Below are 25,872 nucleotides of genomic sequence, written 5' to 3'. Positions count from 1 at the left end.
TAACTGTTGGGGAATAGGTTAAAAAAAAATAAAAAAAAAAAAAAAAAAAACATCCTGGGGGGGATAATTTCCTCCGACCTAAAGGCTCATGATAAAAAAGAAATAAAATGAAAAATACATTATAATGTGATCATGTGTAGTACCCACAGAATGGTCTAGGTGGGACATTTGGTCGCGAGCATTTTGCCACGACTCACCCCGCCGCAGGAAGCTTCCGCCGCCGGCCACTTCACCACTAAGGTAAGTGCCTTACCCCAAAATACCCCTACCCTAAGCCCTTACCTTACCCTAAAAAACCCCTACCCCAAGCCCTTCCCTTACCCTAAAACCCCCTACCCTAAGACCTTATCCTAAAACCCCTTCAATTAACCCGCTACCCTAACCAGTAATAAGACGCCGACTGGCGATGGGGATTCCAGCGGCGGACCCCCAAACAGGTCAGGTTTTCAGGATATCCCAGCTTCAGCACAGGTGGCTCGACCAGCCCCACTTCAGCACAGATCGCTCAATCAGTGCTCAAAGACTGAGCCACCTATGCAAAGCTGGGATATCCTTAAAACCTGACCTGTTGGGGGGTCATTAAGACTAGTTGAGAACCCTGAGCTAACCAAAACCTCGCCTACTACTTCCACAAACCCCCTTATCAGAGCAGCGACCCCACTGAAAGCAATGGCATTGGCATCTTTGTGATACCCGGCACTGCTTATCTGCGCCTGTGTTGCAGCTAAAAGACTTTGGTACACTTTGTCCGATCCCCAGTTTTACAATTGAACGGGGCCTTTTCTTCCTCTTCTTTTCAGCGCAGCACCCCGAAGATACACGTGTGTGTGTGTGTGTCCCATTAACGTGATCTACTCCCCCCCGCCCCCCTGAATAACACTGCACACCGTCCAAAGGAAAGCCGTTCCAGATATCTGCCAGCAACTGCAAGCCCTTCCCCGTGACTCACCGCTTCCTGTGGCATCGAGGGTGCCGGCGAGCTCTTAATTATTCAAAAATTCAAAGCAAGGTTTGATTAAATATGCAAATGAACCGCAAAACTAGCCTCTTACAAGCAGCGTGACGTTGGCCTTAGAAAAAAGTAGCAACTCGGGGGCTGCACAAACTCTTCCCCCCCTCCCCCCCGCACCCTCCCCCTCCCTCCTCGCTTCTCCCCCTCCTCGCTTCTGTTTAATTACGTCTTCATAGACGGCAGCCTAAATATGCTCCACAACATTTCCCCATAAAAGCCCATTCCATTCCGCCTTGGGGCCGTGCCTATTATAATTAGTATTATGTAACCGAATCCCCTGGGTCACACAGGCGAAAAAAAGCACTTTAATGCTAATTAGAGGAAACCTTGAATTAATGTTTCTTTCGGTCTTTTTTTTTTATTTTTGATTTTTTTTTTCACCGTCTCTCCCGGAAGACGTGATGCCGAACGCACGACGGAGGGGCCCTGCTGTACGCTGTGCCGTGAACTCCTCTGGCAATGAGAGGGTTAAAGGTCACGGCAACACACGCACTTCTACGCGCAGGCAAATGCCGCCGGTGCCACGGTCAAAATGAGAAGCATTTGACGTGTGTCTCACATTTGATGCAGATCGTTAGTGAGAGGATTCTATACCAAGCCAAACTTGGTGGGGCTTTGTTCTGCGACCCAAAACCACTCAGTAGCACACACGGACCAGTACAGGTGTAACATCTCTGGGGGGGTTACTTATCAAAGTCTCCCGGCTGTAAAACCAGAGCAAGAGAAAGCCCTCGATTTAATAACCACTAGCTGAGAGACCCGCCGTTGCCCGGGATGTAAATGCGTAATAGGTAGTATTATTTATAAATCGTGGAACAATAGGTGACTATTTGTTGTAAAGGTTGGATAATAATGTTGAAAAGAAAGATGGAAGAAAATGTAATACGATGTTGTTTAAAAATGGTTTATTGTAAACACACCACAGTACAATGTATATTTTGGTGACATAACAGATGTAAAATGTGAGTCGTGTGGTCCTGCTAGGGTGGGAAAGGGGAGAAGGGGGGAGGGGAGAAGGGGGGAGGGGAGAGGGGGAGGGGAGGAGGGGGGAGGGAGAAGGGAGGAGGGGGGAGGGGAGAAGGAAGGAGGGGAGGAGGGAGGAGGGGAGGAGGGGGGAGGGGAGGAGGGGGGAGGGGGAGGGGAGAGGGGAGGAGGGGGGAGGGGAGGAGGGGGGAGGGGAGGGGAGAGGAGAGGGGGGAGGGGAGGAGGGGGGAGGGGAGGAGGGGGGAGGGGGGAAAGGGGGGGGAGGGGGGAAAAGGGGGGGGGGAGGGGGGGAAAAGGGGGGGAAAAAGAAAGATGGAATAAAATGTAATACGATGTTGTTTAAAAATGGTTTATTGTAAACACACCACAGTACAATGTATATTTTGGTGACATAACAGATGTAAAAATGTGAGTCGTGTGTCCTGCTAAGGTGTGAGGTGGCAGGTGGCGTGTGGGTTGTGAGTGCTGTCTGTGAGTGGGGGTCCTGCTAGGGTGTGAGGCGGCAGGTGGCGCGTGGGTTGTGAGTGCTGTCTGTGAGTGGGGTCCTGCTAGGGTGTGAGGCGGAGGGTGGCACATGGGTTGTGAGTGGTGTCTGTGAGTGGGGTCCTGCTAGGGTGTGAGGCGGCAGGTGTCGCGTGGGTTTTGAGTGCTCTCTGTGAGTGGGGGTCCTGCTAGGGTGTGAGGCGTTGGGTCAGTGATGTCGGTGCGTAGGTGCGGGAGGCAGCAGGTGTGTGTGGCGGCAGGTATGTGTCGAGTGTGGCGGGAGTCTGTTGAGTGCATGCAGCGGCGGTGAGGCGGTGGGTGAAAGGCAGAGGCGGCGGAGTAAGGGCGGGTGAAAGGCAGAGGCGGGTGGGCGCGAAAGCAGAGGCGGAGAGGCAGGAAGGCGAAGATTGGTGGGAAGGGGGGGGAAGGGTGTGGAGGGGGGGAAGGGTGTGGGAGGGGGGGAAGGGGGTAGGGTGTGAGAGAGGGGAAGGGGGTGGGAGGGGAGGAGGGGGAGGGAAAGGGGAGGAGGGGGGAGGGAAAGGGGAGAAGGGGGAGGGGAGGAGGGGAGAAGGGGAGAGGGGAGAAGGGGGGAGGGGAGAAGGGGAGGGGAGAAGGGAGGAGGGGAGAAGGGAGGAGGGGGGAGGGGGGGAGGGGGGAGGGGAGGAGGGAGAAGGGGGGAGGGGAGGAGGGGAGAGGGGAGGAGGGGGGAGGGAAGGGGGGGAGGGGAGGAGGGGGGGAGGGAGAAGGGAGGAGGGGAGAAGTGGGGAGGGGAGGAGGGAGGGGAGAGGGGGGGGGAAAACGGGGGGGGAGGGGGGAAACGGGGGGAGAGGGGGGGAAAACGGGGGGGGAGAGGGGGAAAGGGGGGGAGAGGGGGAAAAGGGGGGGGGGGAAAGGGGGGGAGGGGTGGAATGGGGGGGGGAGGGGGGGGAAAGTGGGGGAGAGGGGGGAAAAGGGGGGGGGGGGGGGAGGGGGGAAAAGGGGGGGGAGAGGGGGAAAAGGGGGGGGAGAGGGGGGAAAAGGGGGGGAGAGGGGGGAAAAGGGGGGGGAAAGAAAGATGGAATAAATGTAATACGATGTTGTTTAAAAATGGTTTATTGTAAACACACCACAGTACAATGTATATTTTGGTGACATAACAGATGTAAAAATGTGAGTCGTGTGTCCTGCTAGGGTGTGAGGCGGCAGGGGCGCGTGGGTTGTGAGTGCTGTCTGTGAGTGGGGTCCTGCTAGGGTGTGAGGCGGCGGGTGGCACATGGGTTGTGAGTGGTGTCTGTGAGTGGGGTCCTGCTAGGTGTGAGGTGGCAGGTGTCGCGTGGGTTGTGAGTGCTCTCTGTGAGTGGGGGTCCTGCTAGGGTGTGAGGCGGTGGGTTAGTGATGTCGGTGCGTAGGGCGGGAGGCAGCAGGTGTGTGTGGCGGCAGGTATGTGTCGAGTGTGGCGGGAGTCTGTTGAGTACGTGCAGCGGCTGTGTGGCGGTGGGTGAAAGGCAGAGGCGGGCGGAGTAAGGGCGGGTGAAAGGCAGAGGCGGGTGGGCGCGAAAGCAGAGGCGGAGAGGCAGGAAGGCGAAGATTGGTGGGAAGGGGGGGAAGGGTGTGGGAGGGGGGGAAGGGGGTAGGGTGTTAGAGAGGGGAAGGGGGTGGGAGGGGAGGAGGGGGAGGGAAAGGGAGGAGGGGGGGAGGAAAGGGGAGAATGGGGAGGGGAGAAGGGGGGAGGGGAGAAGGGGAGAGGGGAGAAGGGGGGAGGGAGAAGGGGGGAGGGGAGAAGGGAGGAGGGGAGGAGGGGAGAAGGGAGGAGGGGAGAAGGGAGGAGGGGGGAGGGGGGGAGGGGAGAAGGGAGGAGGGGGGAGGGGAGAAGGGAGGAGGGGAGGAGGGAGGAGGGGAGAAGGGGGGAGGGGAGAAGGGGGAGGAGAGAAGGGAGGAGGGGGGAGGGGGGGAGGGGGAGGGGAAAAGGGAGGAGGGGAGAAGGGGGGAGGGGAGGGAGAGGGGGGGGGGGAAACGGGGGGGAGAGGGGGGGAAAACGGGGGGAGAGGGGGGGAAAAGGGGGGGAGAGGGGGGAAAAGGGGGGGGGGGAAGGAGGGAGGGGGGGAAAGGGGGGGGAAAGGGGGGGGGGAGGGGGAGAAAGGGGGGAAAAGGGGGGGGGAAAGGGAGGGAGGGGGGGGGAAAGGGGGGGGGGGAAAGGGGGGGGAGGGGGGAGAAAGGGGGGAGGGGGGGGAAAACGGGGGGGGGGAGAGGGGGGGAAAGGGGGGAGGGGGACAGTGGACAGGAGGGGGGGGACAGTGGACAGGAGGGGGGGACAGTGGCCGGGGGGAGGGGGGGGACAGTGGGCGGGTGGGGACGACGACAGCGGAAAGGACAGTGGACAGGAGGGGATGGGAGGGGGGGGAGAGTGGACAGGAGGGGGGAGAGTGGACAGGGGAGGACGGGGCAGGTGAAAGGACAGTGGACAGGAGGGGATGGGAGGGGGGGAGAGTGGACAGGAGGGGGGGGAAGAGTGGACAGGGGGGGGAGAGTGGACAGGAGGGGGGGTGACAGTGGACAGGAGGGGGGAGAGTGGACAGGAGGGGGGGAGAGAGGACAGGAGGGGGGTGACAGTGGACAGGAGGGGGGGCAGTGGACAGGAGGGGGGGCAGTGGACAGGAGGGGGGTTGGTTTTCTTTAAATTGACGGGTCCCTCCTCTCCACTCCCCCGGTATCTTTCTCCGCTCCTGACCCCCCCCCCCCTTCCCCCCCCCCCCCATGTGTAGCTCCGGTCCCCACTCTACAGTGTCTGAGACACAGTGTAACACACACACACTGTCACGCTGTGACACACACACACACACACACTCACACACACTCACCTCTCCTTCTGGCCGCCGCCATGTTAGTTAGTCCGCGAGGGAGGAAGGGGTCCTTCCATCTTAGGTGCCGCGTGGCAGCGGTAGGCTGCCCTGGCCAATGCCTGTCCCCACGCCAGGAAGATGAGCAGGAGGGAGGTGAGCGGGAGGTGAGGGAGGGGGAGTGTGAGCGGGAGGTGAGTGGAGGCAGCGGCAGGCTGCCCTGCCCACTGCCTGTCCCCGCGCCGGGAGTTGAGCGGGAGGGAGGTGAGTGGAGAGGGAGGTGGAGGGAGTTGAGTGGGAGGGAGGTGAGTGGAGAGGGAGGTGGAGGGAGGGAGGTGAGTGGAGAGGGAGGTGAGTGGAGCGGTAGGTGAGTGTGATGGGGGGGGGGAGAGGACAGAGAGAGGTGTGTGTGTGTGTGTGTGTCCCCCTGTGTGTCCTTTGGCCCGTCACTCCGCCTCAGGCCAATGAGAGGTGTGCGGGGGCGGGCGGGCCAAGGGACCAATGAGATTGCCGCTAGGGACGCAGACATACAGTGCTTTCAGAAATATATAGTAGATACACAGTCAGCAAGCTCAAAACCAAACCCACTACATTATATATATTAGTGTAATTTGGAGTGCTGCTGGGATCATGACCTAAGGCAGGGGTGCGCAAAATTTCCCTGCTGCGCCCGCTTGCTTGCTCTACCTCCCCCCCCCTGCTCGTGCCCCCCTCGCGCCCCCCTCCTTACCTTGTCTTTGGCGTCAAATGACGCTGCGTCGCCGAAGACAAGGGAAGGGAAGTTGCAGAGGCCTCAAGCGATCCCCTGGCATTTAATTTAAATGCCTTGCGGAAGAGCGCAGGGGCCTCTGTAACCGCCACGCCCCCCCTGGAAAATCTTGCAGCCCCCCCCATTTTGCGCACCCCTGACCTAATGTTACAAAGACAACAGCCCCAATGCTACATCCAACATGACAAATTATGTAGTACATTACTATGTATTTACTATGTATTTGATCTATATTGTTTCTTCATAAATTTGGGTCAATACTTTGGCCATAATGCTTTAAGCCTAGAACCAAGTCACAGTGACGCCATTTCAGTAGGTCCTACACTACCAATATTATGCTGTCTTATGTATTTTTTCCACTGCATAGAGAGAAGGAACACAAAACACTGCAGCCAACAGCATGGGTGCATGGCATATGCTGACCCCAAATCAGTGATCAGTGAGAGAATCAGTGAAAGTCGGTAAGTCTGTCAAAATAAAATGCATCAAATTGTTGCTTTATCCGCAGGCACCAAAAATTAGATTGCTAGCTCTGAGGCGCAGGGACTTGTGTCTGACAGTCCTAAGTACAGCCCATCATACATTGCAGAACATTACAAGAAAATCATGATTTTATGAAACCATTTGCATGGTTATACTGCAAAACAAATAATAATATTCCTGCAACGTCTGTCTCTCAATCACGTTCATGCATCTGTCCCCCAGCCCTGTGTGCCCAGGCCCCGCGGGGACACAGATCTCCCTGAAAAGCAGCCAAGTAACGAAGGACGTAGCCGGCTGGCAGTGCGTCTGCAGCGACAGATTAACCGGCCTCCTGCCGACAGCTAGCGCAGCTTAGCCGGAGAGATGAGCGTAAAATTAAACTTTTCATCCGTCCTGATGAAGATTAATATCTTTCCTCTGATGAGCGGAGACCGCTTAATCTTTGCTATTAATATGAAATCGCTGAGGTGTAAGCTCTGTAACGCGGCTGTCATCCTAACTCAGTCCTGACCGGGGGGTTTCACGCACCGCTGTATTTTCGCTCTGCTGTACATGGGAAGTAGTATCGAACCATGGTCGAGAAGCCGGCCATGGGCATCATTTAGGGCTAATGACTGTCACCAGAATGCATTCCTATTATTATTATTATTATTTATTCTCATATTTCTAACAGGCGGTTTAAAAATAGTCACGTTATAGAGCCGTCAAGGTTCAGCGGCACAAGTAAGACATAGTGGAGTTTTGGGATGAAAAATAGGGATTCGTGTAATGCACAGCGGAGAAGTTAATGAAAAAAATATCTATTTTTTTTAAATTCAAAATAAGGTTACTCTGTGGAGTTTTTGTAGTGAAAAGGGTGACAGAACTCTTAAAGCCGCGCCCATACTCCCCGCAACCGCGACCGCCGTCGAACGAAAGGCCGTACCTCTATGAGGCAGGACATAGTGCGCGCGATGAAGCGCTACGGCGCTTGCGATTTTGGAGGAGACAAATCATTTTGATTTTGTCGCGCGATGGCCGGGTCACGTGCCCGGTTCAGCCAATGAGGGCGAACCACTCGTGTGATGTCACAGCCACGCCTCCGCCACGCCTCCCCATCACTGTTGCTCACGGGCCACAAATCGCTTGGCCGACAGGCGCTCCGTCACGCGCCTGCTATATCCGCGGCCTAAGCTACGATGTAGCATGCTTTATAGCAGTTTCACAAGAGAAATGCTTAATCAATGTAACTCTGGGAGGCTGTAATCTCTTATGAGAGATTTCTGTAGCATGCTCCTCGCACCTGGCTGGTGATGGACGTGCACCTGCACGAAAATCCGCCGTCCGTGGCCCTCAGCTGTGGCGGCCGCCTCCTTGCTGCCGCCCTCCTCCTTCTGAATCGCAGCATCACCAAAGTGACGTCGCACGGCGTCACATTGCCATGGCAACGCGATGTCATGACGTCATTTGACGCCGCGTTGCCATGGCAACGAGATGCCGTGTGACGCCACAGCTAAGGGCCTTCCTACTAGGCCCGATTGACCCGAGAGCGCGGCAAATGTATATGGGGGCTGACATTTTTGCCACCCTAGGCCCGGGCCTAACAGGAAATCTGCCACTGCTTGCGGCGTTTCAAATGAGTTGTGCGAGCGCACCTTTTCTCCGGTTCTACTCTGGGCTGCTGGCCAGTGGCAGCACCACCGCCGGTTCAGCTGCACCAGGGCCCGCGACGTTTCTTGTTGATCCCAGAGCTATACTCAGCTCCCCTAGGTTTCCCCACAACAACAGCCCTGGAGTTATCCCCCAGCGTCTCACAGCTCCGGAACTGGTGTGCAACGTAAAATAACTCCCATCGGAAGCAACAGAACTTCTGTCTTTAAAAGAATAAAAATTCATAGGGGCTATGTATTAAGTTTCCTGGCTGCAAAATGGAGGCAAAAATGGAGGATACAACAGGAAGCAAGGACAAGAAGCAAAGAGTGACACACTGTGCTCATTTGCATGTCATTACCCAGAATCCCTGGCTGCAGTGTATGCTAAGAGATAATGGGGAAGGGCAGTGTTGCAGACCTGTCTGAAATGTGTGACTGTGCTCACAAGTGGTATTTTATTTACTCTAACTTGATGCAAATTTGCCTTGATACATAATTCATAGAATGTTTTTTATATTGATACATCTCCTTTATAAACCCAGGTATCCGTTTTTTGACTTGCATTAAACACGCAGTGCAGCTGAGTAACCTCAATTATACGGTAAGTAATATAATAAATAATGTCCATACATTGTCTGTCTTCAGTGGTCTTAATATTATTTTGCGCTGATAGAACATGTGTGAATAAATAATATAATTGGAATTAATAATAACAATAAAATGATGGAACAGAACGTTCTAAAAAGAAAAATATGCCACATTTTAAAGGTTCCACGCAAATCTATTCCTCCCCTGTGTGGTGTTTTCCATTTTATTGCTAGCTCAGTGAGTGCACTGGGGAGTTTAATAAAAACTATCTTTATTTTACTTCTGTTACTCAATTGACGCCATTCATTTGTCAATGTGTCAAATAAAGCTTACACATTCTTGGTAGAAGAAATTATGCAATTAGCTTTCTGGGCTGGAGTAACAGAGGAAGTCTGGCGTGTTGCTACAGAATAAACACGACATGGTCTACATGTAAAGCAGACTACATTAATACCATGATCTGTCACATATAACAAATATGTATTCAAGTTTAATAAGTATGACACAATAGAGTCTCCGGGGGAAGATGTATCACAGTCCCCCCGCTGCAAAACTCAGCCCAACAATATATCTGCAACCGGATTCCCTTTATAATAAGGAGCCCGATTATCCCACTGGAAATTGTGGGACAAATACAGTGCATCTGCTGAGCTGAGCATGTCCCCGGGGGCAAACGATGAGGAGTTGTGCCCCTCCTCCCCCCCACCCCCACCACCACAGCCAATGAGGGCGAACCGCTCGCGTGATGTCACAGCCACGCCTCCCGATCACTGTGGCTCACGGGCCACAAATCGCACATTTCTGTAGCATGCTAATCGCGCCTGGCTGGTGATGGACGTGCACCTGCACGAAAATCCGCCGTCCGTGGCACTCAGCTCTGGCGGCCGCCTCCTTGCTGCCACCCTCCTCCTTCTGAATCGCAGCGGCACCAAAGTGACGTCGCACGTCGTCACATTGCCATGGCAACGCGATGTCACGACGTCATTTGACGCCGCGTTGCCATGGCAACGAGATGCCGTGTGACGCCACAGCTAAGGGCCTTCCTACTAGGCCCGATTGACCCGAGAGCACGGCAAATGTATATGGGGGCTGACATTTTTGCCACGCTAGGCCCGGGCCTAACAAGAAATCTGCCACTGCTTGCGGCGTTTAAAATCAGTTGTGCGAGCGCACCTTTTCTCCGTTTCTACTCTGGGCTGCTGGCCAGTGGCAGCACCACCGCCGGTTCAGCTGCACCAGGGCCCGCGACGTTTAGAGGTCCATCCTCTGACACTACCAACGCAGGCGAGTGGACCGGTAATGTGCCGGAAACCAGTGGTTCGGCAAGTCTGCAGGGTCCACTCTGCCTCGCCCCCCCCCCCCCCAGGCTCTACGTGTGGAGTAGGGTCCGTGCGTGCTCTACTGGATGGGGCCTGCCCTGTCAGTCCTTATATGGAAGTAAGCCCCCACTGAAAATCTGTTCCAACTCTCGCAATCAGCCGCCTGCGTGAACGGGGGCCTAGTTCCTATATTTACACCAGAGCCCTCATTTGAGTTCCGCCATTGCTGCTGGCAGTTGTCTCCATGGGCCAGGTTTGCTGTGGTCCATTTCCACTGGGAAATAAGAAGGACTACATCTGTCAGAAACATTAGGTACAATAAATAATGTATCTTCAGAGCAGCAAAACATGAACCACTGCGCAAATTCTTTTTTTCATTACAGGATTGAAGCAGGGGGTCTCCGGAGCTCAACTGCGTTAATTTCAGCTCCGGGGCCCCCTACTTCCAGAGATACTTACCTCTGTAGGGGGATGCCGCTATCTCTGTTGGGTTTAAATGTCCAGGTCACACCGGCCAATAGGAAGCCTCAAGGGATGACATCACGGCTTCCTATTGCCCGCAGGACATTTAAGCGCCGCCATTCCATTAGGCACACAGTTCCCTGGCTGCAGATACCGGCACCCCCTACGGAGGTAAGTATCTCTGGAAGCAGTGGGTCCCCGGAGCTGAAAATAACACCGTTCAGCTCCGAAGACCCCCTTCTTCAACCCTGTAGTCATAAAACAATTAATGAAATTGGGCAGTGCTACGTCTTCTACTGCTTTAAATAAAAAAAACGAGGTAGAATAATTGTGTATCCACTTATTCCAACCCCATTCATAACACTTCCATAACCATTAATGTCTTGTTGATCCCAGAGCTAAACTCAGCTCCCCTAGGTTTCCCCACAACAACAGCCCTGGAGTTATCCCCCAGCGTCTCACAGCTCCGGAACTGGTGTGCAACGGAAAATAACTCCCATCGGAAGCAACAGAACTTCTGTCTTTAAAAGAATAAAAATTCATAGGGGCTATGTATTAAGTTTCCTGGCTGCAAAAATGGAGGATACAACAGGAAGCAAGGACAAGAAGCAAAGAGTGACACACTGTGCTCATTTGCATGTCATTACCCAGAATCCCTGGCTGCAGTGGAAGCGTTGTATGCTAAGGGATAATGGGGAAGGGCAGTGTTGCAGACCTGTCTGAAATGTGTGACTGTGCTCACAAGTGGTATTTTATTTACTCTAACTTGATGCAAATTTGCCTTGATACATCATTCATAGAATGTTTTTTTTATTGATACATCTCCTTTATAAACCCAGGGATCCTTTTTTTACTTACTGTACATTAAACACGCGGTGCAGCTCAGTAACCTCAATTATACGGTAAGTAATATAATAAATGATGTCCATACATTGTCTGTCTTCAGTGGCCTTACATATTATTTTGCACTGATGGAACATGTGTGAATAAATAATATAATTGGAATTAATAATAACAATAAAATGATGGAACAGAACGTTATAAAAAGAAAAATATGCCACACTTTAAAGGTTCCACGCAAATCTATTCCTCCCTTGTGTGGTGTTTTCAATTTTATTGCTAGCTCAGTGAGTGCATTGGGGAGTTTAATAAAAACTATCTTTATTTTACTTCTGTTACTCAATTGACGCCATTCATTTGTCAATGTGTCAAATAAAGCTTACACATTCTTGGTAGAAGAAATTATGCAATTAGCTTTCTGGGCTGGAGTAACAGAGGAAGTCTGGCGTGTTGCTACAGAATAAACACGACATGGTCTACATGTAAAGCAGACTACATTAATACCATGATCTGTCACATATAACAAATATGTATTCAAGTTTAATAAGTATGACACAATAGAGTCTCCGGGGGAAGATGTATCACAGTCCCCCCGCTGCAAAACTCAGCCCAACAATATATCTGCAACCGGATTCCCTTTATAATAAGGAGCCCGATTATCCCACTGGAAATTGTGGGACAAATACAGTGCATCTGCTGAGCTGGGCATGTCCCCAGGGGCAAACGATGAGGAGTTTTGCCCCTCCGACCCCTCCCTCCCACCCCCACCACCTCCCAGTTCAGCTAAGATACAAAAACAATATTAGTGAGCATTGCAGATTTGGACTGAAATCTTGGGCCTTATTTACTAAGCAGTGCTATTCCATTAGACACCTTCTGGGATTAGTAGACAATTTACAGCCCATTTAGTTGAATATGCCGAAAAAGGTTTGCTTTTGATCTCTTCAACCTTCTGCCAACTACAAATATACTGTACGTTATTGGTTATGAAAAACATTTGAACTTCTTTTCTTATTACCATTAACCTTTTATCATTCCAATGGGAAGTTTAAATATTAACTGTATGATAAACCTAGGGAAATCTTCTCCCCAAGTGAATAATTGGCCAGCCTGGGGCTCCCAAACCTCTCCTCTGACCGACCATACAGTAGTTTGGTGATAACTGGTTGTTATCACGTTCATATACTCGGTCTGACTGCGCATCCATATGTATTTGAAATGCCTCTGTTATCTCCTGACCTGGGGGAACAACGTGGTGGTGTGAAACCAAGGCAAAAGCAGGAAGGCTATCATTATCGCTACAGCACCCCTAGCGGGACGTGCACTGCCTACGGAGTAGGAGAAACCAATTCAAATCCCATTGCCACCTTCATGCCTCTGTGGCTCAGTAATACCGTATGCATTTAAGGGCAGGAAACCGTTGTGTGGAACACCACTTGCAGAGTTCATGAAAAGGACTAAGGGAAGATTTACTCAAGTGAGATTCAACTCAATAGACGCCAACGTGAGCTCTCTCGCTTTAATGAATTTCCTCCCACGGTGGCAACAAAAATGATAAAACATCATGCGGCACAGCAGGGCTCATGAACTGGCGCCCCCCAGGCCATATGTGGCCCGTATAGGGCCTTGGTGTGGCCTTTGGACTCTCAGGAGCAAAGGGCAATTTTTCACACTGAAACACATTTGTGAGTTATGGTAATGTACTGTAAATAAAGAAGGTACAGATGTTATTCATGCTTGCAAAATGTTAAAATATCATTTTAAAGTTTTTAAATGTATGTAAAATTGCATTATTGTGGCCCTTCTACTCTTACATATTTTCTGGTGTGGTGTCTCTGGAGAACTGTTTGAATAGCCCCGAACTACAATATTACGGGTGAGAACTCCTTGTGCATTAAAAACTCTTAGCAGAATTCTGTATGCACTGTAGAATCACTGCATTAACAAACTTACAATATGAGGTTATTAAAAGTATGAGAGCTCATACAGTGCACTATTGACCAATGTTCGATAGCTGCAGGCAAGAGTTACCGCACTTTAGTTAATAACCTATAACTTATAGCTATAACTGACAATACGATTACAGGTTTGTACCATGACGTAACATTGTTAGAACATATGAAGAAGCAGAGAGGCTGATAGAGGAAATATAAGTGCATTAGGTGTAGGTGAGTGGAAGAGTACATTCAATAAATGTAGTAGAATAAGTTGGGAGGACATATCTTTGGGAGATTCTTACAGTAAGGATCTTGGGAGGCACATTGTGCTTATCACCAGGGCTGGATTATTGAACGGGCAAACTAGGCAGTTGCCTAGAGCCCACTGGGACAGGGGAGCCCCCAAAATGCATTAATTAGGCAGGAAGAAGAGCCTATCAGTCTCTCTATGTGCCACTCAAAATGTGTGTGTGACTATCAATGTGTGATCCTCTGTATGTTCCGTGGTATGAGTAAGGAGTAATGGGGACCCCAAACCTGTGCCTCACGTTGGACCAAGTACAGTACAACCTTAATCTCTTGTCACTCTGCTTGTCACATACATACATGGGGTTGTTATAATACATCTTAGGACAGCAATCTACTACTTCATGCTAAATATGTATTTTTAGAGAATGGAATGAGAATGGAGCCAGGAAGATATCACCGTTATCTGTGCCATGGTAAAAGCTGGCCTGTCCAGCCAGGGCTTTATTACCTGAACACAGCAGGAAACCTAAAGAAGTCCAGTGGAGAGATATTTCTGTGGTTGCTCTCACCTTCAGCAAGTCACCATGGTGCTATGGATTACTAGAAATCTGATACAAGGTCATGGAGATCAGAACTCTATTCCAACAGCTGGTGGCAATGAAGAACATGGATACAGTAAACCATGTTTCTTCTGCCTGTTCCAGTTTACATGCTTTCCATTTCGAGGATGAAAAACCTTTACATTTGACCTGTGATATTGGCCTCTAACTTTGTTACGTAACAGATTTTCCCTAAGATTCTGATAATGCTTGATTTATTATGTGTTTATTTGCGCTTGTTTATATACTGTATAAATACATGCATCCAATATCACAATTCTATGAAAAATGTGTTCCATTATTGCAAAAAAGAAAGTACTGTAATATAGTATATACAGTATATATAATATATACACACAGAGAGAGAAAAGCAAGGATAGGTTTTACCATACTTAGTTAAGTTATGGTGGGAAAAAGGAGACAAAAACCTATCCTTGCTTCATTTTTGCATAGCCAATATAACCAACCCCATACTGATGAGACCCATTAAGGTCGAAACTGCTGTCTGTGGGTGGGTTTACTGGCTATGTATCTTAACTCTGGCTGTGCTCAAAGCTGTGACCATGCAGCAAGCTTAAGCCTATAGGGAAGCATGTTGAATGGTTTTGAAGCAAAAGGTGGCACTGTGTGCTCATTTGCATGTCATTTGCCGTTGCTGCAGTGGAAGCGCTGTGTGCTGGGTGATAATGGTGATAATGGTGAAAGGTGGGGTTGCAGACCTGTCCAAGACATGCAAATGAGCATACAGTAATATTTCCATATATATAGATAAACACACACTACCACTGATTTAAAAAAAAAACTTTTGTTTTATTACATTGGCCAAAGTGTGTAAAATATATTAACCTCAATGATGTAGCCTACTCATAAACAAGGTGCTAATTAACTGAATATGAACCTACTGTAGGTTTTTGTTGGTCAAGCTTCTAATGACAGTAGACTACAGCCAAATGGCCCAAGTTCCAAGTTGAGAGATTCCCATGAGAATACCCCTGCATTAGCTGTAGTCAAAGGACATGCCAGATTTAAGCTTGACATTATGATATTTCAACAAATCAGTAATAAATACATCTCTCCCTTATGACTGTTTCAATCCCACGTGCTCTTGCTTTGTAACAATAGCAACGCAACAATTATTGCCACTTCACTTGAGAAAGGCCAGCAGGCCGAAATGTTGTGTGTTCTATGGCACAATAAATTATTTATGGTTTAAATCCATGTGCCCTTGTCCATTAATTACATTGGATATTGGATATATTGGATGAAATGCAGGTCTTCCCTGGGACTAAGGAGCACCGGTAAATGTATCACAAGTTGTTATTTTTCTTTGGCGTGTAGCAAATATCCTTACTATAGCTATCCACCAAACATATGTGCATTGTCAGATATAAACAATGGGATAGTTATCAAAAGTATTACTTCCGTTTGTCTAAGACAAGGACTCCCATCCGAGAACCATTGATGGTGCACAAAGTTCCCCACACTTCTGTGCTTCAGGTTGATGCAGAAGAGCCAGTGATAAAGAGAAAAGAAGCATAATATTGGAACAGAGGGGGCTACGTATCATAGTCTGCTGGCTGCAAAACCAGAGGATAAAAACAACACCATTATTTTAATCAGCGCAAAAAATCTGATTACTTTTAAGTGGATTTAAACTTTTCACTAGTTTTGGCTCTTAAAAGCCTGGGGTTATTTATTAAGTAGCATTTCTTAAGTATTGAAATGGATAAGGCAAACGTTCTCCAACTTTTCCCTATCACCGACTACTGGAATTGTTACATTGTTTTGTGGAAGACCCCCTGATTAATATGAACCATATTTAGTTGAGCACTGGGCAGGCACGCGTTTTCCATGCCACTAGACGTTCTGCCATGAAATGTTATGACTTATTGTGATACAATGTGCCAACCTTCCCATTGGATTCCATTATTATCATTGTCAGAGTTACACCATGATGTTGTGTGTTATCATTGACCAATGTCAACGTTTTTTTTCCCTGTAATTATTAAAATAATACGAGTTAGCGAGGGGAATTTCTAGAAGAGACTTCTCTTACCGTCAAAATTTCCAGTAAACAAATAAATCCAGGTGACCGCTGGAACAAAAAGAAGGGTGAGAGAGGCTGCCAGGAACTTCCTTCTCCCCCTGCAGAATCCCAGCATTCTCTTAGACTTGGGCTATTCCAAAGGCCAACACCGTTCCTATGCCGGAAGCATCGCCTCTTTTTCCACTGGCATGTTAGATTCCTGAAAGAGTAAGGATGCCAGAGTTAACAAGGTCAACTTTGCCTGCAAAGTCAAATCTCACAGGATACCAAGCCTGGGGCAAGATTATCAGGCACTGTGACAATTGATGGTAGTTGGAGCTGACTGTACCAGAGATGTAAAGTACATTTAACCCTGTTGGACAATGCCACTGTAAACCCATATCAAGGGAAATCAATAAAATGTCGGAGTTCGACTTCCAACATCGCAATGCAATTATCCTTATCAATAGGCTCGCTGGTGAGGAATGTTTCCGGGTGACGTGTATTCTTCAACGAAAAGCTGCAAAAACATAAAATAATGAAATATATCCAAAAGAGGTGATGGCCAGAGAGCACAAGCCCTAAGACATCTATTTAATATGCTGTGAGGACATCTTCTTGCTAGGAAAGATGTTAGCCCCACTTAAAGGACAGTAAAGGGTCAATTAATAAATGAACTGGTTGCTTTTGTTTCACATTATCTGAATTGGGGGAGTGTTAGGCTTATACTCAACATGCTTTAAAACCATTCTCTGCTTGCTAGGGAGAAAACAGAACACAAGCTCCATTTATGGGACTAAAGTCTTCCTTGGCAATGAGAAGATGGTCTCGACATACAGGCATACCCCGCATAAACGTACGCAATGGTACCGGAGCATGTATGTAAAGCGAAAATGTACTTAAAGTGAAGCACTCCCTTTTTTCCACTTTACAATGCACGTACTGTACTGCAAACATCATATACGTGCATAACTGATGTAAATAACATATTTGTAACAGGGTCTAAAGTCTCCCCGCTTGCGCACAGCTTCGGGACAGGCAGGGAGCCGGTATTGCTGTTCAGGACATGCTGTCAGGCGCATGCGTGAGCTGCCGTTTGCCTATTGGGCGATATGTCCTTACTCGCGAGTGTACTTAAAGTGAGTGTCCTTAAACCGGGGCATGCCTGTACTGACATTCTTCCCCCCCTCAATTCAGATTGTGTGAAAGTTACCTGTTAAGGTCTTTCATGTATCAGGCCATGTTTTGTACTGAACATTTTCATGGACATACAAATGTAGATTTTGATAGCCATGTTCGGCCAGTTAAACATGTCTATAACATTGGTTTATTTTAGTCCAAGGAGGCACTTCATTCAACCAGCCATGGCGAAGTTAGTCTAAAAAATATACTGACCCACAATTACTAAGCAGCAAAGCTATTCCATAACACACCTTCCTTCACAAGGAGGTGGCCTTTTGCATAGAACCCCTTAAGGTTGGGCAACATACCGGTATGATAGTAATAAGCGGTATTAAATAGTGACGATAAGGCGATTTGTGTAGCTTTTTATTACCGCGGTGCTGTATCTCCCACCTACTCCATCACTTCCTCAGTGCAGCAGGAAGGGAGGATGCCCTTGCAATGTGGACCTATGCAGAGACTGAAAGAAAAGCAAGTAGGGCTGCAGAGGTCCGCCTGCTCTTCTTGCCTACTGATGCATGGAGCCCCCACTACACCCGATGTATCATGAACCCTTCTCCCCACCCCCTCCCTCCCCCCCCAATACATCTAGGCCCATTTACCCCCCCCCCCCACACCTACTAGATGCATAAAGGCTTCTTGCCCTCCCACCCCACTGCATCAAGGTCCTTTCCTCCCCAACCTACTGCATCAAGGCCCCTTCCCCCCACACAACCTCTGCTGCATCAAGGCCCCTTCCCCCCACACGACCTCTGCTGCATCAAGGTCCCTTCCCCCACACGACCTCTGTTGCATCAAGGTCCCTTCCACTCACTCACTCCCCTCCCCCTGCTGCATCAAGGCCGTTTTCTCCCACCCCACGTGATGCTCAGAGGCTATCGCCAGGCCTCCCTCCCTCCCTTAATCCCCTGCAGCCTCATGTATAGAAGCATCCGCTAGGCCTCACACCACCTGATGCACACAGCCTGTTTCTGGGGGTACTATCTTTTCTCAACACATGGAAGTTGCGCATGGGGTGACACCCCTCCTCCTACTTCCACTGACTCAGTCTCCCCTCCTTCCACTGACTCAGCCACCCCTCCTACTTCCACTGACTCAGACCCCCCTCCTTCCACTGACTCAGCCACACCTCCTTCCACTGACTCAGGCTCCCCTCCTTCCACTGACAGACCCCCCTCCTTCCACTGACTCAGAACCCCCTCCTTCCACTGACTCAGCCCCCCTCCTTCCACTGACTCAGCCACACCTCCGTCCACTGACTCAGCCTCCCCTCCTTCCACTGACTCAGAACCCCCTCCTTCCACTGACAGACCCCCATCCTTCCACTGACTCAGCCGCCCCTCCTTCCACTGACTCAGCATCCCCTCCTTCCACTGACTCAGAACCCCCTCCTTCCACTGACAGACCCCCATCCTTCCACTGACTCGGCCCCTCCCTCCTTCCACTGACTCAGCCCCCCATCCTACTTCCACTGACTCAGCCCCCCATCCTACTTCCACTGACTCAGCCCCCCATCCTACTTCCACTGCCTCAGCCCCCCTCCTTCCACTGACTCAGGCCCCCTCCTTCCACTGACTCATGCCCCCCTCCTTCCACTGACTCAGCCCCCCATCCTACTTCTACTGACTCAGCCCCCCTCCTTCCACTGACTCAGCCCCCCTCCTTCCACTGACTCAGCCCCCCATCCTACTTCCACTGACTCAGCCCATCCTACTTCCACTGACTCAGCACCCCTCCTTCCACTGACTCAGGCTCCCCTCCTTCCACTGACTCCGGCCCCCCTCCTTCCACCGACTCAGATCCCTCTCTTTCCAGGCTCTGCTCCCCCTCCTTCCACTGACTCAGCACTCTCTTTCTCCCCTCCCCCCCCCTTGTCCTTCTGCGGCCTCCCCTCTCCCCTCTCCAACAGTGACAGACATTCTGACATTCACAGACTGCTGTTGTGACAGATACAAACAAATCACAACATAGACACACTGACAGAGAGAGACACATAGACTAATATGTTACACAAACACATACACAAACGTGGCAGACAGTCAAGCACTGGCACATGTAATAAATACCCTGTCTCTTTTTGGGAACACTCAGGTTAAATTGGTCGGTGCTCGTACATGCTGAGCTAGCTGCCATGGAGCAGTGGCTGCATGTGCACGGCGCCTCAAAGAACTGAGTGGGCAGGGAGTCAGCACTGTGGCCACTTCAATGAAGTAGCACAAGTGATCATTGTGGGGGCTTTATTCATTTTCAAAGGACACAATGTAAAACTGGTAGGATCTGCTGAAAGGGTACATGATGTGGCATCAGGCTTCATATCTTTTGGCCCAAATATTGAACTATCAAATCATTTGAGTCATACTGAATGTGCATATTTTTGTAGTAGCGCTCCAGTTCACTCAAGAGGGTCATTGTGCTGACTCCCTCCGCACTCAGTTCTAAGGTCCCCTGCACACGCTGCCCTGTCCTGGTCTGTGATCGAGTTGCAGGTCCCCCCCCACTCCCTACTTGCTGTCTTCCTTCTGACCACTTGATTGGACTTGGGAGTGAGCCGAGAGGAGTATTGAGGGCCACTGCTCAATGACGGCTGGTAGAATAAGCCCACGTCCATGGTTAGTGCAGGCGCGTGCGGCGTCACGCACTTCTGTAGCAGGAGAGATTTTTGTCCTGTAGGTAGACGCGAAACGGGGAGGCGTGTCGGAGTCGTTGCCAATGACGTCACGGAACTGGTTCGCCCTCATAGGGCGAACCGCTCACGTGACCCGGTCGTTGCGAGACAAAAACCACTGTCTCGCGAAAAAACAGCCGCACCGACGCTCACGTGCACACGCAATTTGGACGTTCCCATAGACATCAATGTGTTTGATCGCTCGCGCGGCCGCGCTCAGCATGGAAGGCTCTACACGAGCCAGTTGAATTATGTCACTCTGTCAGCCCTCCCTGTCGCGCCCAAACTACTCAACTTTGTAACGTATCCTGATCATTTTATTGTTACAAAAAAGAAACACTTCACAACTAATTTGTTTCCATTTATTATGAGTTGTCTTCAAATTAATTACAGTTTATTATAAAAGAACCGAAACACTTAAATGCTTTTAGCGGTTATTGTGTCTCCCACCAAGCAGATATTTATCACATTATATATATATATATATATATATATATATATATATATATATATATATATATATATACATATATATATACAGTGTTCGACAAACCTATACATTTGCTCGCCCGGGCGAGTGGATTTAACCCCCGGGCGAGTAAATATTGGCCCAAGCAGCACACGTTTGGTACTAGGTGGCGAGTAGATTTTTTTGTGTGGCGAGTAGATTTTTTGGTGATTTGTCAACCACTGTATATATATATATAATCCACAGAAGCAGCCGGCACTCCACTTGCAAGTAGAAAAAAATGGGTGCTTGTCCCATAAAGCAACAGTAAACCATACGATACCGTTTGAAGCACGAGATCAGGAGACAGCACTCTGGTAAGTTTGATCACAAGTTTTTGTATTGAAAAAGACACATAAACCGATGTTTCGGTCCCCCAGTGGGACCGTTCTCAAGGTGCGACCAACAACCAGCTTATCATATTCTCTAGCCTGCTGTACCCATGCTTGGCCACCGGGACTGCTGCCACTCTCAATGTCTTGTTCTAGCCTGCAGTACCTATACTTGTCCCCTGCCTCTGTTTCAAGTCAGACTCCTATGCACATGCCTCTGATCCTGATCTGTTCCTGTACCTGTATTTGAGTCTGTTCGCAGTAAGGCCCTTGCTGGTATTCTGGCTTGTCCCTGTTTGTTCCCGTTCTCAGTCCCTGCTCCCAGACCTGTCCCTGCTCGCCTGTCCTGTTCCAGTCTCCTCGTTGCCGACCTCTGCTTGTTACCTGACTTCGCTACCTGCCGCCTGCCTCGGACCCCTGCTTGTTACCTGACTTCGCTATCTGCCGCCTGCCTCTGATCTCTGCTTGTGACCCCTACTACGCTCCTGCTGTTCCGGCCACCGAGATCCTACCCGCCACAGGAGTCTCCCGTGACAGAAAAACAGAGGACACTTCTGGATCTCGCTGGAACAGATTCTCTGCCTTCCTGCTTCAGCAGACCCCATCCGCTTGGAGGAAGATAAGTACTTTTTTTTGTTTTTTGAAATCCCAGTTGGGATCCTGAAGATTTTGTTGCTGCAAAGGTTTCTGCAGGGTTTTTTGTGCCACTTTCTCCCTGAGAAGAATTCCCTTTTACAAAAAAAAAAAAAAAAAACCCTCCCTGCAGTATTTGTTTTTGCCATTTTCAGACTTTCATTACCTGAACAAGAATTGTCTCTGCATTGTGGGTGGGCCACTGCAGATTTTCAGACTCACATTTCTATTTAAGACACATTTCCTCTTTACTGGTTTCTTGGGAAGTGTGGTTTCCCCATGTCTGAAATTATGGCTCCCACTCAAAAAACAGTCTTGAGCAGTAAATGTGAACACAGCACCACTGATTCTTCAGAACTTCTCAAAGCAAGGAAGAAGAGGAAAAAGAAGGGAGGTATTACTGTGGAAGTTGAAATTAAGGATGAACCTTTAACCTCAGAGTCTGCATTTGATGAAAGAGATATGCTGCAGTTTAAGGCAACTCACAGACTTATCCCAAGAATAGTGGAAGAAAAGAATGATGTATTTAATCCAGGAAAAGATGCCCTAACTCAGACACTTCAATCTGCACGAAAAGAGTTTGATTGTCTTCATGGACGTTTAGATAAAGTGCAAGAAGCCAAGGCTGCACTACAGAGCTGTCTATCCTCAGCAATTGCTAAGTGTGTTCTCCAGGAAAAAGAAAAGCACCAGTTGGAGAGTGACCTGGATGTCATGTCAGGTGAGCTGGAGAGGGCATATGCTGATGCTGCTGAGGATCAGCGCCTCGCTTCTAAAAGTAACGAATTCCTGGAAATCTCTATGAAGGAAATTGACAGGCTTAATACTGTACAGAGCTTAAAGTCTCCCAGGAGGAGATTTGCTACTTCAAAAAAAGAGATGGAAGTCGTTCGGGAGGAGAGATGCTACTTGAAAACAGAGATACGTTCTATGAGAGACGCCTCCGAAGAGTTAAATAGTAGGTTTGAAACTATAAACCAAATGAGTAAGAACTTCTCTGTCCAAGCCAGTGAAGGGGATAAAAGACTCCATGAATCAGAAGAGGAGAAGAGACTATTGATTGAAGAAAAGTCAAGGATGCAATTAGCACTGGAAAAAGCAGAGGGTGACTGGGAAAAAGAAAAATATCAGTTGGAGAATGACAGGGTGATCTTGTCAAGTAAGCTGGAGAAGGCCTACGCTGATTCTGCCCAGTACCAGACTTTCATGGCTCAAGTTGACGCAGCACTGGAAGCATCTCAGAAAGAGGTTCACAGGCTTACTACAGAGCTGGAAGCCTCTAAGGAGAAGAGTTGCCACTTCAATAGAGAACTATGTTCATTGAGAGAAATCTTCGAAGGGTTAAATATCAGTTTTGAAACTGTAACCCAAGAGTGCAAGAATCTCTATGTCCAAGTCAGTGAAGGAGATAAGAAACTCCATGAATTAGGAGAGAAGAAACAGTTGGCCCGGGAAAAAATAGACGTGCAGACAGCACTGCAGGATGCAGAGAGAGTGCTGCAAGAAGAACGTGTCTCCCTGGAGCAGCGCACACAAGCAGAAAATATGCTACAGAGTCAGCTGCAATAACTGCATACACATCTGCAGGACACAAAAGAGAAATGGGTGAATGCTGAGGAAAAGCAGCGAGTTCTGCAGGAAGAAAGTTTCCAGACTGCCTACAAGGTAAAAATGCTGCAAGAGTATCTGAGTACCCAGTGTGTCCCCAAAGAGCAGCATGAGGAGCTGAAGGCCACACTGAGCATAATCAGAGCCTCTCTGGAGGAGGAGCTTAGAGCCCAGGTAACCCTGTATGAGAAGGAGCACAAAGCGGTCCAGACACTGAAGCAAGACTTAGAGGAGCAGAGACACTGCTCCATCCCTAACAGCCAGTACAAACAAAAGAGAAAGAGACCTGGAAAAGACAAGCTGCTGAGATCATAGCAAAGGAATTTGCAGAGCTCCAAGACGTGATGAGGGATGCATGGAAGCGAGTTCAAAATGATCTCAGTGAAGAGATGAAAGTCCTGAGAAGAGAATTGCAGTATGCACTTAACCAGGGAACTCTCACTGAGGAGTGGAAATTGCAACAATACCTAAAAAAGGAAGAGCTAAAGCTGACAGCTGAACACACATCACAGCATCTCACAGCGCTGCTGATCGCTGAGCTCAAGACACAGCTTGCCAAAAAAGAGAGGGAGGAGGTGGCCGTCTGTCAAGTGGTTGTCTGACACTGCGCTATCAGGTCAAGATGGCTGAGGCCTGCAAAGTGTTGAATCACACAGCCCATGAGAAGGCCCGGCTGCAGCTGGAGCTGGACAAGGTCTGGGAGGAGTACCGGCAGCTACAGGTCAGAAATAAAGAAAACGAAATACATTTAAGCCTTGTTCTAAGTCAGCTGGGAGATATGGAGTCGCGACTCAACTCCAAAGAAGCTGAACTGACAACTGCTTTGAGTGGGAAAAGAAGTGCAGAAGGACAGCTTCAAGAGCCGAAAACTCAAATAGCTGGTCTTTCATTCGGTGATGCCACAAAACGGCAGTCGCAAGAGGAGACCATGGAGAGCGAACTCTGTGTCCCCACTGACTCATGTGGAAAGGCTGCACCCGTCCTTGATGCCCACGTTCCTGATGTCTCTGCCCCTGCTTTTGGGTTGAGCGCACCCAATGTACCTGTGGAGTACCCTCTGCCCGCTGACAAACCACCAGAGGTGGGTCACCTTGAGTCCACTTTTCATCAAGGCCTCCAGGAAGAGCCTGGAGGATCGTCCGGAGAACGCTCTTGGGAGGGGGGAGTAATGTCATATTCTCTAGCCTGCTGTACCCATGCTTGGCCACCGGGACTGCTGCCACTCTCAATGTCTTGTTCTAGCCTGCATTACCTATACTTGTCCACCGGGATTGCTGCTGCTAAACTAAGGAACATTCCAGACTCTGATACCTGACACCTCTGCACCTGTGCTCCACCTCCCAGCCTGCCTATATAAACCTCCCATTCCTGTTCCTCCCATTCCTGTTCCTCCCTTGCCTCTGTTTCAAGTCAGACTCCTATGCACATGCCTCTCGCAGTAAGGCCCTTGCAGGTATTCTGGCTTGTCCCTGTTTGTTCCCGTTCTCAGTCCCTGCTCCCAGACCTGTCCCTGCTCGCCTGTCCTGTTCCAGTCTCCTCGTTGCCGACCTCTGCTTGTTACCTGACTTCGCTACCTGCCGCCTGCCTCGGACCCCTGCTTGTTACCTGACTTCGCTATCTGCCGCCTGTCTCTGATCTCTGCTTGTGACCCCTACTACGTTCCTGCTGTTCCGGCCACCGAGATCCTACCCGCCACAGGAGTCTCCCGTGACACAGCTGTGGTGATGCGCCAGTCGGCGGACCACACAAGTGAAGCTGAAGATAAAGAGATATTTATCCCATCTGCTGCAGATCCTGATATGGGCCCGTGTGCCCTACAACAGCCAGTCTGGCCTACTACAATGCTGTTACCATCGGTCCTAGGCTTGGGACCAGTACCTAACGACACCAAGGGTGAATTGACTGCCCCAGGGGTATCGGGTCTGAGCTTCCAGGTGACCGCGGAGCAGGGTAGCTCCTTAAGTCTGGTCACCATGGCGATCGGCTCGCCTCGGCATCGCGTCCTGGCGGAGGTGTCCCCCTTAGAAGATTGTTGTCCAGTGGCACGAGTGGACCAGTACCCACCGCCTCCAGGCGAAGAGAAAAGTTATCCCCATCATGACGTCCAGTGCTGCCATAAGTATTCCTGTGACTGAACTGAGTGTGAGCCCGTGCACTCCAACTCAAATGGTCCCAGGACTGGGATCCAACGCTCCCGAGTTTCCAGAAAGTGAGTGGACTGCCCCAGAAGTGCCGGGGACAGGTCCCAAGACAGCCGAGGTGGGAACTGACAGCGTCCCCGAGGACCTGTTGGCCACCGTGAATCACCGCAGTGGTGAGGCACCCACCCTTTACCCCCTGCAGGATGTGGTAAAGACATTCAGTACAGAGACTTTGCTAATCGCTCGCTTCCCAGTGGAAGCCTCCCAAGTGCTTAGGGACAAGGACTGTGTTGTGAGTGATCCAGTGAAATTTGCCTCCTCTAAGCGCGACATGGAGCGTTTTATTCTTCATGTGGTGGACTGAGGAAAAGGTCAAGACCTCCTGGCCTACCGCCTCCATGCCGCAGATGGCAGGTTAAAGGTCTAGCCAAGAGACAGTGTGTTGTTCCTTCCACCAGGGGGAGGAAGTAGCTTGGAACCAGTGACTGTTGCACATGACCATAATCTCAAAGAGTCTACAGATACTCCAGTGTCGGTAACGGAGACTACCCAGGCGGAGGCTCACAAAAGTCAAAGTGCGGAACCCCCACATTATCAGTTAGGGG

General features: G+C 49.8%; 1 protein-coding gene across 3 annotated transcripts in view; it reads right to left on the bottom strand.

Moving 5' to 3' along the window:
- The window catches only part of LARGE1 (LARGE xylosyl- and glucuronyltransferase 1), a 354,609-nt gene that overhangs the window by 230,292 nt on the left and 98,445 nt on the right, over positions 1-25,872 (bottom strand). For all 3 annotated transcript variants that reach the window (XM_075602524.1, XM_075602522.1, XM_075602523.1), the window contains one exon: positions 16,229-16,418. In XM_075602524.1, the coding sequence (XP_075458639.1) occupies positions 16,229-16,334 (106 nt within the window). In that variant the 5' untranslated portion in view covers positions 16,335-16,418. The remainder of the gene's footprint in view (positions 1-16,228; positions 16,419-25,872) is intronic.

The sequence above is a fragment of the Ascaphus truei genome, chromosome 5 (genome assembly GCF_040206685.1).
Source record: "Ascaphus truei isolate aAscTru1 chromosome 5, aAscTru1.hap1, whole genome shotgun sequence".
Lineage (NCBI taxonomy): Eukaryota > Metazoa > Chordata > Amphibia > Anura > Ascaphidae > Ascaphus > Ascaphus truei.
Note: the sequence above shows the minus strand (reverse complement) of the source record. Positions and strands in the feature narration are given on the sequence as shown.